We start from the raw sequence: 16,121 nt of genomic DNA on the forward strand, positions 1-16,121 counted from the left end.
GACGTCACTATCATCAGAGGACTCCGCCAAAAGCTCATCTGGAGAAAGCCCAGCTTCCTCCCAATCCCAAGAACGGCATCGCGGCGAATCAGCCATCAGCGTTGGCTGCTAGTTAGCTGGTCTTACACAATGATCAATGTCCGGTGAAAGTCCAGCGTTACTCTTCGACAAATAAAATGCAAAGACATGGACTCTTGCTTCGATGAAAAATGTTTTTTGTAACATTGTGACCGGGTAAGGTCTGGAATGTGTGCATGTGCGCACCTCCACCGTTCCATGCTGGCTCATATTTGTTTCGTTGGTTCGGCGTTGTTACCTGGATCTTCAAAAAGTAAGTATTAGTTGCTGGCCGAAGATAGACTTCCGGGACCGGAAGTTTCCACACTGTGCTGGACCACAGCTAGCTAGCTGCATGCTCGGCCTGGCACTGCGTGCATGCCACGATCTGTTTGGTACCATGCATGATGTGTGCGGTGGTCTATCGCTTGTTGTAGTAATACATCGCGTATAGTAATAAAAATAAATGTTGCCAATCAAAGACCAACGACTGCCGATACGAATCTGTACATGAGGATGTGTGTAGATCTACTATGCAGTCCTGAAGAACGTCGTATAATGCCATTTTTGGCCTCGTAATGCTTTATAATGCTCGTAATGCTCCGGGTGGTGTATAATGCTCGATATAATGCCGGCATTATCCGCCAACACCTATTCTTGTAGTAGGTGCACAACGTACGCAGGACACTAGACACGCACTACACAATGTCATCACAGTCACCAGAGCTCTACAATCAAATCGACTTTATCCTTGGCTTGTCCCCAATCGCCTTGTTCGCGGCCTCAGAAACGGTAGGTCAGATGCAGGTTGTGAATTATCGTCAGATCATAGGATGATGGTTACGACCATGGTCAATCTCCATCAGATCCTCAGAGACCAGCTTCGTCCGACGCAAGAAGAACCCCAGGATCTTAGTTGACAAATTACCAGGCAACAACGCACTGCAAGATGAATACAAACAGAAGCTAGAAACTGCGATCACAACATCAGCAGCGGATTCCTGGGACAATCTCGCCACCATCATAAAGACAACAGCAGAGGAAGTGCTCGGAGTGAGGGATACCACCGCACACCATCCAAACTACATCACGGATGACCCAGAAATCAGCACCCTCTCCAGTCAGCAGAAATCACTGCGAATCAAGATACAGCCAACAGGCCTCGATCAATGTCAACGTGACGTCGCAGCTTAGTAGTAGTAGTAGTAGTATTTATTTAACAAAGAACAACTCAACAGTGTTGACACACAAATTCAAGGAGCGCCGATGAGGCAAACAGGAAAAAGAAAAGTTAAATGATGAGGCTATAGACAATGTGAAGACCCAGTAAAGGTAAAGATAATGAAGAACATACATGGAGTGTGATTTGCACCAAGGAAAAAGAAGTCAATAAGGATATACAACGGTCACTCAAGGATACACAACGTTCACTACACATTGGTAACGCGGCCAAAAAGGAAGTTAAAGGGGAAGTTAAGGCAAAAATAAAAATTTCACCACTTGTAGTCTTCGGGGTGCTGAGTCGAATGGTCTTGGTCCGAGAAAGCTGAGACACTCCCTTCCTACTTGAATCCCAATCGAACTCGCGCACTTCCACTGAAACCGGGTGACTGCGCCCTACGAGATGGGGATTTGTATGCAAAATCTCACTAAAAGCGCCATTTCGTTCTTATAAAAGCACGGATGACCGCGATTGGCCCATATGTTGTAGTCCTTTGGACGCTGACTCGACTGGTTTTGGTCCGAAAAGGCTGCGATGCAGCGTTCCTCCTATATTCCCAATCGAACATGGTTGAACAAGCGGTCACGTGCCCCTGCGTACACCAGTCACCTGGTCACCGTGCCTGGAGGGTACAACTTACTAGCCTGTTTGACCTTTTTTGGGTGCAGTCCTGTCACTCGAGTTGAACTCCAGTTGAACCATGGTGTGAAATTTGTCGCCTGCTGGCGTGGTGACCAGGTGATTTGGGCACCCAGGAGCACGTGACCGCTTGTTCAACCATGTTCGATTGGGAATAAAGGAGGAACGCTGCATCGCAGCCTTTTCGGACCAAAACCAGTCGACTCAGCGTCCAAAAGACTACAACATATGGGCCAATCGCGGTCATCCGTGCTTTTATGAGAACGAAATGGCGCTTTTAGTGACATTTTGCATACAAATCCCCATCTAGTAGGGCGCAGTCACCCAGTTTCGGTGGAAGTGCGCGAGTTCGATTGGGATTCAAGTAGGAAGGGAGCGTCTCAGCTTTCTCGGACCAAGACCATTCGACTCAGCACCCCGAAGACTACAACTGGTGAAATTTTAATTTTTGCCTTAACTTCCCCTTTAAGAAAGCGGTTGACCTGCATTGGGTCCTTCAAAAGTTGTTGAATTTCTGCATGAAATGCTGAGTGTGTGAAGAACTGCGGAGTTCAGAGGGTAGTGCATTAAAGAACAATGCAGCACGGTTAGAAAAAGAATTGACACCATCAGAAGTACGAAATCTGTTCACTGCAATGAATGGGGTGGTTTGGCTCCTCGTACAACGGGCAGCACGATGCTTGGTAGGCCTTGACGGATTATGCTAATATTTTCGTTAAATTATGCTTTTCGCATTGCTGAAAAAATTGCAAAATTATGCTATTTTTATGCTAAAAGTTATCATATTATGCCGCATTATGCTCACATATGCTGCTAATGTACATGTTTGATGGTTCAGTGCAAAATAACAGGGGATTTTTTTGTAGAGGGCGCTGTACTGTAGTAGCAAAAGTTCAACGGGGTCAACGCACCGTGTGACCTACATGTACATGTACATGTAGCTACGACCGTCACCATGGTCACTGATTGTAGTGGACTCGACTGGACATGTTATCAAGGGAGTCGAAAACCTACGACTTCTTGGTGCATTTACTTGTACTTGTACTTGTAGAACATGTACAGCTGTATGGAATTTGATGCGAACAGGCGGATTATTCCAATTTATGCGATTCGTATGCAATTTGCCTCGAATTATGCGATTATTCGATTTTGGTAGGAATTATGCGAAAAATAATGCTAGCATAATCCGTCAAGGCCTAATGCTTGGGGAAGAGGGAGGAGAGCGAAGGTAGAGGGTGAGAGACAAAATTGCGATGTAGAAATCTAGCAAAGGACATAAGCACATATTGATCAAAAGGAAACAGCGATAACCTGCGTAATAATGTACCAGGGTCATCAAGGTGGTCAGCGCCACATGCTGCACGAACAGCACGCCGAAACAGTGATTGTAATCTGTTCCTATCCTGAGCAGACAACTTCGTGAGGAAAGAAGGGGAGCAATACAAAAGATCCGGGTGAATGACAGCAAGAATGAAGGAACGGCGAGCAGGTATTGACAAACATCTGAAAGAGCGCTGGAGAGTGCCTATCTTCTTTGACACCTTGCGCACAATGCCATCAATATGGGGTGTCCAGGTAAAGCGGCAGTCTATGGTAACGCCTAGGATTCTGGTTGACTCAACAACGGTCACAGGGACATGATTTATGGAGATTAGTGGAGGCGGGATTGGGACTGGAGATGGGGAGAGGAACAAGACAACAGACTTGTCTACATTAACCGTTAGACCAAGGTCCACCTTAAAGCACAGCGCAACAAGGTCCTGCACGAGTTACGGTCAGAGATCAAGAAGAGATCAATATCCAAGCTGGAGTCAAGGGCTACAGAAATAGAGACAAAGAGAAATGACACGGCTAGGATGCATGCTGCGCTCAAATCTCTAAGAAGGAAACCCACAGAGATCCACGTTCAGAACAGCGATGACGCTTTGGTAAATCGTCCAGAGCAGAAAGCGGAATTTATCTCAGGTCACTTTCAGACACAGGTTTCTCACTCCAGTGCGGAACCTCTTCCGAGCAGGGGTGATGTGGTCGTTACACAGGTTACATAGTCGGAGGTCTGCAGAGCCATTATCAAGCTGAAGAATAGGCGTTCTCCAGGCCCTGATGGTGTCCAAAACGAGCTACTGAAGTATGGTGTGTCCCAAGGCCTATCATTATTTTGGCGTCACCAAGATCCTCCAGAGTTCACTAGAATCATCATCACCAGATCCTGCCATCGGATCGGGGCTGCTTATACCCTTGCAGAAGCCAGGAAAGCCATGAGGACTCTGCACAAGTCTACGCCCCATAGTCCTACTCAATGGCGTGCGCAAAATTCTCTGGACCATCACTCTGGCAAGGATCAGCTCAGAGGTTGAGGACTACCTCCCTTCATCCCAGAGCGCGTACCGACGGGACCGAGCCACAACTGATGTGGTATTTACTCTACCGATCCTCAGCAGCACTGCTGAGACGAAGCGATGGTCTCTGTACAGGCTCGGCATAGATCTCTCGAAGGCATTCGACACGCCATACCGCTCAGATATCCTTAGCACGATTGCCAGCGTTGCTCCTACCACGCCGGATGTGCTACCCTTAGTCCACACTCTGCTGTCAGAGACCACCATTCAGGTACGTGTGCAGGGGAAAACAGCACCACCTTTTAGGTCGAACGTTGGCACACCACAGGGTGACAGTCTTAGTCTGTTCACATGTTACTTTGAGAGCGCACTGCGAGGTATCAGATCTGACCCTCCTCCTGACGACATCCTACCACCTGAACTGCAGTATGCGAATGATCTAGACTTCATTGGAACTAACGAGCAAGAGCTAAAGGACATTCATGATCAATGTGCCGAGACCCTCCCAAACCATAACCTCACCATCAATACCTCCAAAACTGAACGAACAAAGATATACCAGGCTGATGATCCGGAGGAGCGTGGTTCCGAAGCATGGAGAAATGCTAAGTCGCTGAGATCACGGCTAGGCTCAGCGCAAGATGTCCAAGCCAGAAAGGCCCAAGCAACCCAGGCATTCTGTTCGTTGTACGCACTCTTCAAGCATCAATCTACTTCAGCTCACTCCTGCTTGGAGTTGCGCTGTACAATAACGTCATGTATGTGAAGCCAGTGCTGCTGTACAACTGTGCGACATGGGGCCATCACAGATGCCGTCATAAGGGGGATTGACACCTTTCATCGGAGGTACCTGAGAGCAATGGCTGGTTTAAAGGTGGTCTTTAGAACCAGATCCCACAGTGTCTGTGTAGAACTGTCGATGCATGGAAAAACGGTCGTCAAGAGCAGGTGGTCGCGAAACACAGAGGTCGCTTACACCAGGTTTTACTGCACTCTGAAAAGTCTGGTCGCCAAAGCGACTGTGGGCCCAGTGTGGGTAGTGGAGAGTTGGGCCAGTTACAATTACATGTAGCTAGCTGTGCTGCAGCCTGCAGCATGCTGCAAGGCACGCATTTGTCATGGGTAGCCCTTTCCCAAAGATGCTCGCCACTTTTTTCGCAACTTTTGGTTGTTGTGGAAGAGATCGCAACAGAACTTTCGCAACTTTCTTCATTTTCACGAACTACTTCGCAACTTTCCGCAACCGTGAGCAGAGACGCGCCTTGGAAGAGACCATTGAAGTGTCCGTGATGCTCCGCTTCAACAAGAACAAGAACAAAAATTGCATCAAATCATCATAACAAGTGTACTTCTCGAAGCTAGACCATGTACATGATGTATAAAATGTAACAAAAGTCACACACATACTTTGTACATGTGCACGTCATGCACATTCTTTGTACATGTACACGTCATGCACATACTTTGTACATGTACACGTCATGCACATACACGTTATGTACATACACACTAGTCAGAACAACATATGGCTTGATCAGTCACAACTTTTAAAAAGTTTCATGCCATCTCAGGCACTCATCCGTTATGTACATACATGTACATTGTACATTGTTGGTTGACAGCATGCCATCCTTCATCGTTCTGTGAGAACCAGACCTATACTACTAGGCTATAGGACGGTAAAGAGGCAATCATGTCTGTACCATTTCCCGCATTGGTGAAGTAAAATACCAGTCAACAACAACATGACTTGTTACAAGACGGAGGACCACTGTGTTTGGAAACAGTGACCTTAGGTCACACCGAAACAAGCCACTTTGGGCTTGTTATCGCTGGCGCTCAGCTGGCTTGCGTGATCCCTGTGACGCGGTCACACCAGACCTTGAGTGCAAAGCTTGAATGGCTTGTTTTTCTTACCCGCCAAATTTTGAATATCTCGAAACACACCAATGTTTGCAAGAAACTGGAGAGCAGAACGTTCGCGATCTAAAACTGTACTGTTCTAGTGTTCAGTTTTGATGAAGAAGCAAAGGAAGCCCGGAATCTGAATTGCGAAGTCGTGCTCTTTTTATTTGTTCGGTGTGCATGGACGCGATGGTTCGGGTGGTGTTTCCTGATGTCGAGCTTTCTGCCCCGCCGGTTGCCGTTATTGAACTCAGTTGCAATCCACTCTCTTCTTCGTACCCGGCTTTCTTCATGAATTCGGTCGTGAGTGTGGTGCCTTGTCTTGGCCTCAAACCACAGCTCCAACAATCTACGCAGCAGTCTAGAGGCACAGCGGCAGAAATCCATGGTCGTCGGACAAAATCCAAATCAAACTGAATACAGTGTAGTTGGGGTAGACAGACTCACGGTCAAAACCAAAGGCACAGGGATAGCACGGTTCCACGGACACAAGAAAGAACATCAATATCAGTTCATCATGTCAACTAGCTACATGGTGTGCTCCGCGGTCCGGAGCTCCAAGCGCACTCAAATTATTTTTTGAATTTCGGCTTTCAGCCGCTTGTACAAGCTGTGGCTGAAACAAGCCGGAAAAAAACGGCTGAGAGTCAGCGCTGCAGCCACGGCTGAAAGTCGCTTGTAGGACATTTTTCAGCCATTTCCATGGTAATAGTGACGTAAACAAGCGCTTGTTTTGGCTGAACGGCTGAATCGAGCTCGGTGTGATTATAGGCGATTCACACGACAGGCAAATCCACGTTTGTCAAGTGCCCGCAGGAAGTGAAACGTGAGGCCGCAGTTCACACGGCCGCGGGTGGCGGCCAGAGCTCCCGCGAGTATCCGGTGAGTATACGGCGTTACTGTGGTGATTTGGAATGAGTACCCAAAAACAAAGGCCAAACAACCAGGGTTCAAGACTACCGTACCATAGTACGACCTCACAGCCTCATAACTGTAAAAGTGCCCGCAGATGAGTGCATCCGCGGGCAAAAAGGCCATGGACACTTTTGATTCCCGCGGGCAAATTTTGGTCACCCGCAGGAATATCTCCATGGTGACTTTCCTGTAAACGTGGATTTGCCTGTCGTGTGAATCGCCTATTACTACAACCATCCACGGTTGGCAGAGCCCCAGTCTTGCGACCATTTGAACCGGCTCTACCAACCGTGGATGGTTGTAGTGCACAGAACAATGATGCTATGATATTATGCACAAGCACTCGCTCAGTTTGAGTTGCGATATCAGCAACTTTCGAGCTTTTTCTGAAAATATGGATGTTTTTCCAGCAACTTTCGCTTGTTTTGGCATGGTTGCGAAAAGCATAAGTATTAGTTGCGAAATATTTTGGCATCTTTGGGACAGGGCTAGTCATGGGACAGTTGAGTTACCGGTAAGTCATGCCACCAAAATTTAGTCACACGTCAATAAACGATGTTCTCTTCATTCCGCATCACATGTCACCCGAAGTGCACATGCACTGTATGTATGTGCACTTCTAATTCTACTACTAAAATGTGTTTTGTTGAACGCACAAAGCAATGATGATATGAATGCAAGGAGAGCAAAGAAGTCAAAAGGTGAACAGCAAAATTGAATGATAAAAACTAGGCGTGCAGCTTAGTAATAGAAACAAACGAAAATCCGGTGGAACAAAAGTGATCATGACCGTATACATCAGTATTATGTACACGTGTATTATGCATCACGTGCATTTCCCTTTGTACTCGTAGTGTCTAGATTCAGCGCTAATAAGTAATCATATTATGTATATGTATGTATGATCAAACTGCCACATTATCAAAATTTATAACCCCCGCTTGCTGCAGTGACCCTGATTTCTTTCACAGCTTTCCGGCCAAATGCATGGATATGAGCAGTGCATGGCACACAAATAGTATTCCACTCTGCTTCAGCAAAATTGCTTCTTGAAGATTTTTTTTCTTTGGCGATACTTGGGGGACACACAGTTCCCAAAATTACTTCTTGCAGGCCATGATGAATGTGCGTGTATGTGTATGTGCGTGTGTGTGTGTGTGTGTGTGTGTGTGACAGTGTGTTCATAGCTGTGTGGTGTAGACCAGGCTGAATAGTGGCGGCCAATGCTTCAGCCTTGCAAGCTGTTGAATGGTGCAATCCCAGCACAGATTGCTAAGGCTTCTGCTGTAGCATCGCTATCATCGACTCCGGCGATGGGCGTCAAAATAATGGTCAAATGGTGTGTGTGTGTGGGGGGGGGGGGGGTGGTGGTGTGTGTGTGTGTATGTGTGTTTGTGTGTGTGTGTGTGTGTGTGTGTGTGTGTGTGTGTGTGTGTGTGTGTGTGTGTGTGTGTGTGTGTGTGTGTGTGTGTGTGCACATCCAGTGCATTTGCAGATTTGTCTGCTTCTCTTGCGACGGGCGTATACATGGTGCATGGTGTGTGTGTGTGTGTGTGTGTGTGTGTGTGTGTGTGTGTGTGTGTGTGTGTGGTGTGTGTGTGTGTGTGTGTATGTTTGTGTATATGTGCTTTGCAAGCTGTTGAATGGTGTAATCCCAGCACTACTTGCTTTGTCTAACAAGTTATATAGCTGTTCGCTATCATTGCTTCTGCGATGGGCAGGTCTGAGATCTGAGGTGTGTGTGTGTGTGTGTGTGTGTGTGTGTGTGTGTGTGTGTGTGTGTGTGTGTGCGTGTGTGTGTGTGTGTGTGTGTGTGTGTGTGTGTGTGTGTGCGTCTGTGTGCTATGTGCTATTCGTGGATGATGCTGCCCTGTACGCAACATCGTATGAGCACGTGGAGACGATGGTGAAGGAATTTACACAGTGCGTTTCAGGCTGGGGCATGACTGTGAATGTTCAGAAGTTCTTGGCGGTCGGTCCGAGTGTCATTCGTGCTGATATTGCGATACGGGGGAGTGCTGATGACAAGATCGGCGTGGTGAGCAATTTTACCTACCCGGGCAGTACGATCAGTGACGATGGAGAACTGGATACCGAAGTCACTACTCGTCTTGCCAAAGCATCGAGGGCGTTTGGTAGCCTCCTCAAACCAATTTTCCGGAACTCGAGTCTATCGTTTGGGATCCCACTTCACGTATACCAGGCAGTGGTCCTTACAATGCTGCTGTATGATTCTGAGACCTGGACGCTGAATGCACCCCTCCTCAGGCTCATCCTGTGTAGATTGGATACTTTCCATTGGCAGTGTGTTCGCATGATCCTGGGTGTCAACCGAGACCAGCAATGGCATGAACATCAGTCTGTCAAATGAAGACCTGGAGAAGCGCAGCGGCATGCCAACCTCGCTGGAAGGGTCCATTCATAAATCGCCTGTGATGGCTGGGCGACCTCGCAAGGATGGGTGACACCAGGTTGCCAAAGTAGATCCTGTTTGCTGAGGGCACAAGCACGCGGTCCCGCCATGGACCCAAGCGTCGTTGGAGAGATATGTGGCAGCTTCAGACCTGCGTGCGACCGGCATCTCGGAGGTGCAATGGTCAAGAACAGAGGGACTGGCGTGAGCGTAGCCATCGGAAGCCACCAAGCCAGCCCCAACCAAGAGTGTTCGTATATGTCTGCGACAGTGACTTTCGCCGTCCGAATGACTTATCCAGAAACAAGAATTACTGCCTCGCCTAATAGCTATCATCGCCTGTGTGTGTGTGCATGTGTGTGTATTTGTGTGTGTGTTTGTGTGTGTGTGTGTTTGTATGTGTGTGTGTGTATGCCCCATATGGTGCAGTGGTATGTGCAGTCGATTTCCATTCGAGAGGTTGCGGGTTCAATTCCCGACGATTATGGTCGCACACGTCTTTCTTCTCTTTCTCATTCTCTTCTTTCATTCTCCTGGGTGGTTACCAACAGCCAGTGTATGCCGGAGTATGTGGTGTGGTGTGTGTGTGTAAAAAGAGAAAAATGGAAAAAATGAAAAAATGAAAAATAGGGATTCACTGGCCAGAAAAAGCCGCCTCAATCACCTGTGTGGTGGATACCAGGCTAAAATTAGTGGCGGTCAATTCATCAGCCTTGCAAGCTGTTGAATGGTGTAGTCCCAGCACAAGTTGCTATGTCTAACATAGCTGTTCACTATCATCGCTTCCGCGATGGGCAAGTCTGAGGAGGAGGTGTGTGTATGCGAAGACTAGCCAAGCTTTCTTGGTGATGTCAACGCGAACAAGCAAATAATGATAATACCAGCACTGCAGGATTTCAGTAGCTATCAGGATCAACAAGATCATGCTGTGGTCTAGTGTGGGTGCCTGGGTGGTCTAGTGTGGGTGCCTGGGTGCCTGGGTGGTCTAATGAGTAATGTGGGTGCCTGGGTGGTCTAGTGTGGGTGATGGGGAGTTGGGCCAGTTCATTTGGTTGGCTAGCTGTGCAGCCGGCTACACTACAGCCTAGTACAGGCTACAGCAAGCTAGCAAGGCACGCATTTGTCATGTGACCGTTGAGTTGAGTCATGCCATCACCACTTAGGGGAAGTTAAGGCAAAAATTAAAATTTCACCAGTTGTAGTCTTCGGGGTGCTGAGTCGAATGGTCTTGGTCCGAGAAAGCTGAGACACTCCCTTCCTACTTGAATCCCAATCGAACTCGCGCACTTCCACCGAAACTGGGTGACTGCGCCCTACTAGATGGGGATTTGTATGCAAAATGTCACTAAAAGCGCCATTTCGTTTTTATAAAAGCACGGATGACCGCGATTGGCCCATATGTTGTAGTCTTTTGGACGCTGAGTCGACTGGTTTTGGTCCGAAAAGCCTGCGATGCAGCGTTCCTCCTTTATTCCCAATCGAACATGGTTGAACAAGCGGTCACGTGCTCCTGCGTACACCAGTCAGCTGGTCACCGTGCCTGCAGGGTACAACTTACTAGCCTGTTTGACCTTTTTTGGGTGCAGTCCTGTCACTCGAGTTGAACCTTGGTGTGAAAGTTGTCGCCTGCTGGCGTGGTGACCAGGTGATTTGGGCACCCAGGAGCACGTGACCACTTGTTCAACCATGTTCGATTGGGAATAAAGGAGGAACGCTGCATCGCAGGCTTTTCAGACCCAAACCAGTCGACTCAGCGTCCAAAAGACATATGTGCCAATCGCGGTCATCCGTGCTTTTATAAGAACGAAATGGCGCTTTTAGTGACATTTTGCATACAAATCCCCATCTAGTAGGGCGCAGTCACCCAGTTTCGGTGGAAGTGCGCGAGTTCGATTGGGATTCAAGTAGGAAGGGAGCGTCTCAGCTTTCTCGGACCAAGACCGTTCGACTCAGCACCCCGAAGACTACAACTGGTGAAATTTTATTTTTTGCCTTTAATAACTTCCCCTTTAATCACCAGGCCACATGCACATCATGTCAATATACGATGTTGACGTCATCCCGCATGGCACCAGAAGTGCACATGTACAATGTACATATATGTGCATTTCTGCTAGTTCTAGAAGATTCTGGTGACATGCGGAATGACGTCAGCGTTGTTTGCCAGAGATTCAGTCCTAGATCCTCCTGGTCTAGACGTCTCCTGAGTCCCGGCTCCCACGCAATGTATTGTTATCTGTACACATCATACTGCAGTACAGTCCGGTAGTAAGTCAGGTACTGGTTTGCACGCCACGACCTGTACAGCGCACATACACGAAACACCAGCGCATGTTGGATTTTACCGGATGACCTACACCCAGGAACCATACTGTAGTCGGCTATCTAAGCATGTACTGGACTAGACGAGTGAAAGAGGTGACCGTTCAAAGACAAAGAGAACTAATACAAATACTTCGCTGCACTGGGTAGCGCCAATAGTAAGAACTAATGCAGTTAGAATCTAGATTGTAGATTTTTCCAGCTCACTTTTGCGAGCGAAGCTTGTGTTCGTGAATGACCAGGATTGGATTTGCCTTGTGTGGTGCCGATCCAGTGTGTCTGTTTTGTTCTTCATCCTGCACAAGTGAATACGATCTAGCAGGTGTGTGTAGCCTCACTAGCAGCGAGGACAGACGTTCAACGCTAGTTGGTCTTCTATAATACAGGCAACTGCTCCGTCAGAAATGTCCGGGAACGCGGAGGCCGCTGCCAGTGGGGCAGCTGCAGCGGAGGTTAGTCCTGCCGATTTTGAGAAAACTGTGTACTCAAAGAGCAAGCTGGTCAAGTTAGTTAATGCTGCTTCGAAGCGGAAGCTAGCGGAAGGAGGAGACCTATGGCAAAGGGCTTTTTGCATGCCACTATTTCGTGCTATCCAGAAGAATTATAGTACATTTCCAGGTCCACCGTTGAATGTATTTTTGAGGCCGCTCTTTCCGAGCAACATCAGTAAGAATCAAGGCCAAGTAGTTCAGAGCGACATCGCCAGTGAGAATCAAGACCAAGTTCAGAGCGACATCGCCAGTGAGAATCAAGACCAAGTTCAGAGCGACACCACCAGTGAGAATCAAGACCAAGTTCAGAGCGACACCACCAGTGAGAATCAAGACCAAGTTCAGAGCGACACCACCAGTGAGAATCAAGACCAAGTTCAGAGCGACACCACCAGTGAGAATCAAGACCAAGTTCAGAGCGACACCACCAGTGAGAATCAAAACCAAGTTCAGAGCGACATCGCCAGTGAGAATCAGGACCAAGTTCAGAGCGACACCACCAGTGAGAATCAAGACCAAGTTCAGAGCGACACCACCAGTGGGAATCAACCGCACCGCAACAGGGAGAAGCAAGGCCAAGTGTCACCCGCTCTTGCGCTATGGCGTCTTGTGACATACCATATAAAAAATCCCACCAAGAAGAAGCAAGGGAACAGCAAGAGGCAACCAAACAACCCAACAAAAAAAAGGGAACGCCTTGTATTGAAAAACGGCTGCGATGGATGTGTCTATAATTTCACATCCCGCGAATTTTGGAAAAAGCCGCAGTTGTTGAACAACCCTAAAGTTAAACATCTCATTGAACCAGTAAAAGTTGGCTTTGCAACAGTCCGTAGTGGGGAAACCGAAAAACCTGAAGACGTGGGTAAACGTCGTCTAGGGGAGCAAGAGAAGCTTTGGATTGAGAGCAAAGTAACTGGCACACCAGTTCAAACAAAGAAGTGCATCCGGGCAGAGTCACTTACTCACCGGCTACTGAACATGCAGGAGTACCTGACAACGGAGTTGCGTCGCTTGAAATGTAAGAAGGGCGGAACACGTTGCACGGTGTGCAACAACCTGGAAACCAAGGGAGCTGACAATGATGATGAGACATATGGTCACCATGAGTGGTTCACGCTGTCAACCAACACGACATGTTGTAAAGATCTGAAGGAAGCAGTGGAGAACGCAGTCACGCCCCTGCTTGCTCAGGATAGCAGTCCTCCTGGAAGCAAGGCGAACGCCGTAAGGACAGCACAGCAGGTAAAGAAGGTGTTGACAAGTTTACTCGAGGATGAACGGATTAGCAGTCTATATCTAAAGAAGGCGATAGGAGATGTGGGAGAGCTGTCACAAACCATCGCAGACGATCTACGACAGACTATCGACCAGGTCGAGACTATCGACCAGCTTGTTGATCTTCTATTACACCACATCCTGCGAGCATATATTACACAAGTGACACGCTGGGCATGTATGGTAGTTGATGCATGGGTAGGTGATGAGACCCCACCGACTGACGCAGTTAAGCCCGAGGTTGGGGAGACCACACCTGACGCAGTTGAGGCCTCAGTTGAGGATACCACAGCGACTGCCGCAGTTGAGAAGATCCTACAGCCGTGCATGATGTGCATGTACATGTACTTGGAGGAGAATTTGTCACAGGATCGAATAGATGGCCGTCTCTACAGCCAAGCCTGTACAGTGATCTCTTGTCTTGTTGTATACCGCTGGCTCTCTACTAGGCAGTCAACCGGCCGCAGCATTTCCGAATCGCAATGCCAGGATTTCGTTCGTGACATCCGTGATGGTAACTCGGCTTACGATGAAGCTAAACCTGACGACAAACATCTTGCTGCTTATGACGCATGCCACATTCTTCAGACCAAAAGAAATATATCGATGTCTATTAGGAAACGTTTGCCCTTTAAAAAAGAGTCTGAGCTGGCGGAAGCATTGCAAGCTTGTGCTAAAGAAGCAGGTCGTGACAGGAGTATACTGGGCGTTGTTCTTGTGAACCCTCCATTCTCCATCTCCCTGATATTCTTGCCATCTGACGACGGAGTACATGTGCGTCTCTACGACAGCCATTCTCATCGCCCTCGTGGTCCTCTTATTGCTTTACTAGCCAGTGATTGGAACGAATCCGCAAGGGTCATTTCTTTACTCGTTGACAAAATCCGAGATGGTCATCTGTGCTTGCTGCGGATTAATTAAGGGCCAGAACCCATTACTGCCACTGGTCACTCGACGGCACTCTGCTTAGGAACACGCTGGCTTTGCCTAGAAACTTCTTTGCAAACCGCAGTGTACAATCAGTCATGTATATTGTATTATACGTTGAAGTGTATTTTTCATATGCCTTGGTTAGCCGCAACATTCCACTAAAGTCACAGTAAAGAGGATTGCGGCTTTTGACTATGTACAGTGTACTACTATGGTCCTTAGCAACCGTCAAACCAAAATGGAGATCAGACTTTGTAACATTACACAGGTCTTGAGCTTTTTTCTTTTTAGTTTATGCCGAGTGTTGATTCACTGTCATTTTGTCACAGTAGTTTGCCCTTTTCCCGCTGCTGCTGCTGCGAGTATGGAGACTGTGCATGAAGCAGACTTGCTGGTTTGGAGACTGTGCATGAAGCAGACTTGCTGGACTAGACTGTGCATGAAGCATACTGGGTTTGAATGTATCTGTTCTGGTTTTTGTCATTGTTATGCTATAGATTCATAGTTTTGCTCTTTTTATACATGTAGTTGCCGCTAGCAGTAATACGGAGCTGCGGAGACAGAAGCGGACTTGATTTGAATGTACTTCGAAGTATCTTTTCTGGTTTTTGTTTTTGTCATTAATTTTATGCTATTGATTCATAGTTTTGCTCTTTTTATAGTTGCTTCTAGCAGTAATAAGGAGACAGAAGCGGACTTGGCTTGAATGCATCTTTCTGGCTTTTGTTATTTTTATGCTGTTGATTCATTGTTTTATCCATGATTACATTGGCTTTACATCCGAGTTCATTACATTGTTTTGCTTTGTGATGTGGTGGGTGGGTCCCTCGTGTCGCCCGCAGGTGTGACTTTTGATATGTCACTAGCCTCTGAAGGGAAACTACCCGAATTTGTATGGATCCATTAAAAAACTGGATCCGAGTGGATCCCCACTTCCACGGCGTTGTCATTAGCCCTTGGCGGATTATGCCGCCATAACATTTGGCATAATCTTGGGATTTCGTCAAAAAATTACGCTCCGGCATAATATACGGATTTCAATGTGTAAGGTCGGCATAATCTTTCGGTTTAGACAAAAATTATGCTTAGGGCATGGCCGTGTGTGTATGCGTGGTTTCTCAATCCTCTCTGTACAGCGTGAATACATAGTGGAACCGAGCATAATTCAGCATATTTGTTGGCATAATTGTGGCATAATCAAAAGCATAATTTGACGATTGGCCGAGCATAGTCCGCCAATGGCTAGTTGTCATGGCTGTGAGCTCGCCTTGTAATAGCCCTTCCAAGACCTATGCCAGGCTATGGTGTACCCTGATCTGATCAGAGACAACCTAAACCAAACTGCAGCAGCATCTCAATCCAAGCATTTGAGGCAGTACTTGAGCTGCTTTTGTGATTGAAAGCAATTAAGCTCCTCATCTCGGTCACCATGGTTACTGTGAATACAATACAGCTGCTCACGCGCGCGCGCGCGCGCGCGCGAAACTGTAGCTATTACACAGAGTACCCCCCCCCCCCCCCCCCCCCCGCCTCACACACCTTTGATCTTGACCTTCATTGACGCCCAACGGAAGGGGAGATGGTGTTGCTTGATTTTATTTTAATTCGCA

General features: G+C 47.6%; 1 protein-coding gene across 1 annotated transcript; it reads left to right on the top strand.

The window, feature by feature from the left end:
* Positions 1 to 11,896: 11,896 nt before the first annotated feature.
* On the top strand, positions 11,897 to 15,300 carry LOC135824446 (uncharacterized). Its single transcript, XM_065337182.1, has 2 exons — positions 11,897 to 13,801; positions 13,838 to 15,300. The coding sequence occupies exons 1-2, from the start codon at positions 12,217 to 12,219 to the stop codon at positions 14,500 to 14,502; spliced, it is 2,250 nt and encodes a 749-aa protein (XP_065193254.1). The 5' UTR covers positions 11,897 to 12,216; the 3' UTR covers positions 14,503 to 15,300.
* The last annotated feature ends 821 nt before the right edge of the window (positions 15,301 to 16,121 follow it).

Source organism: Sycon ciliatum, chromosome 9 (genome assembly GCF_964019385.1).
Source record: "Sycon ciliatum chromosome 9, ocSycCili1.1, whole genome shotgun sequence".
Lineage (NCBI taxonomy): Eukaryota > Metazoa > Porifera > Calcarea > Leucosolenida > Sycettidae > Sycon > Sycon ciliatum.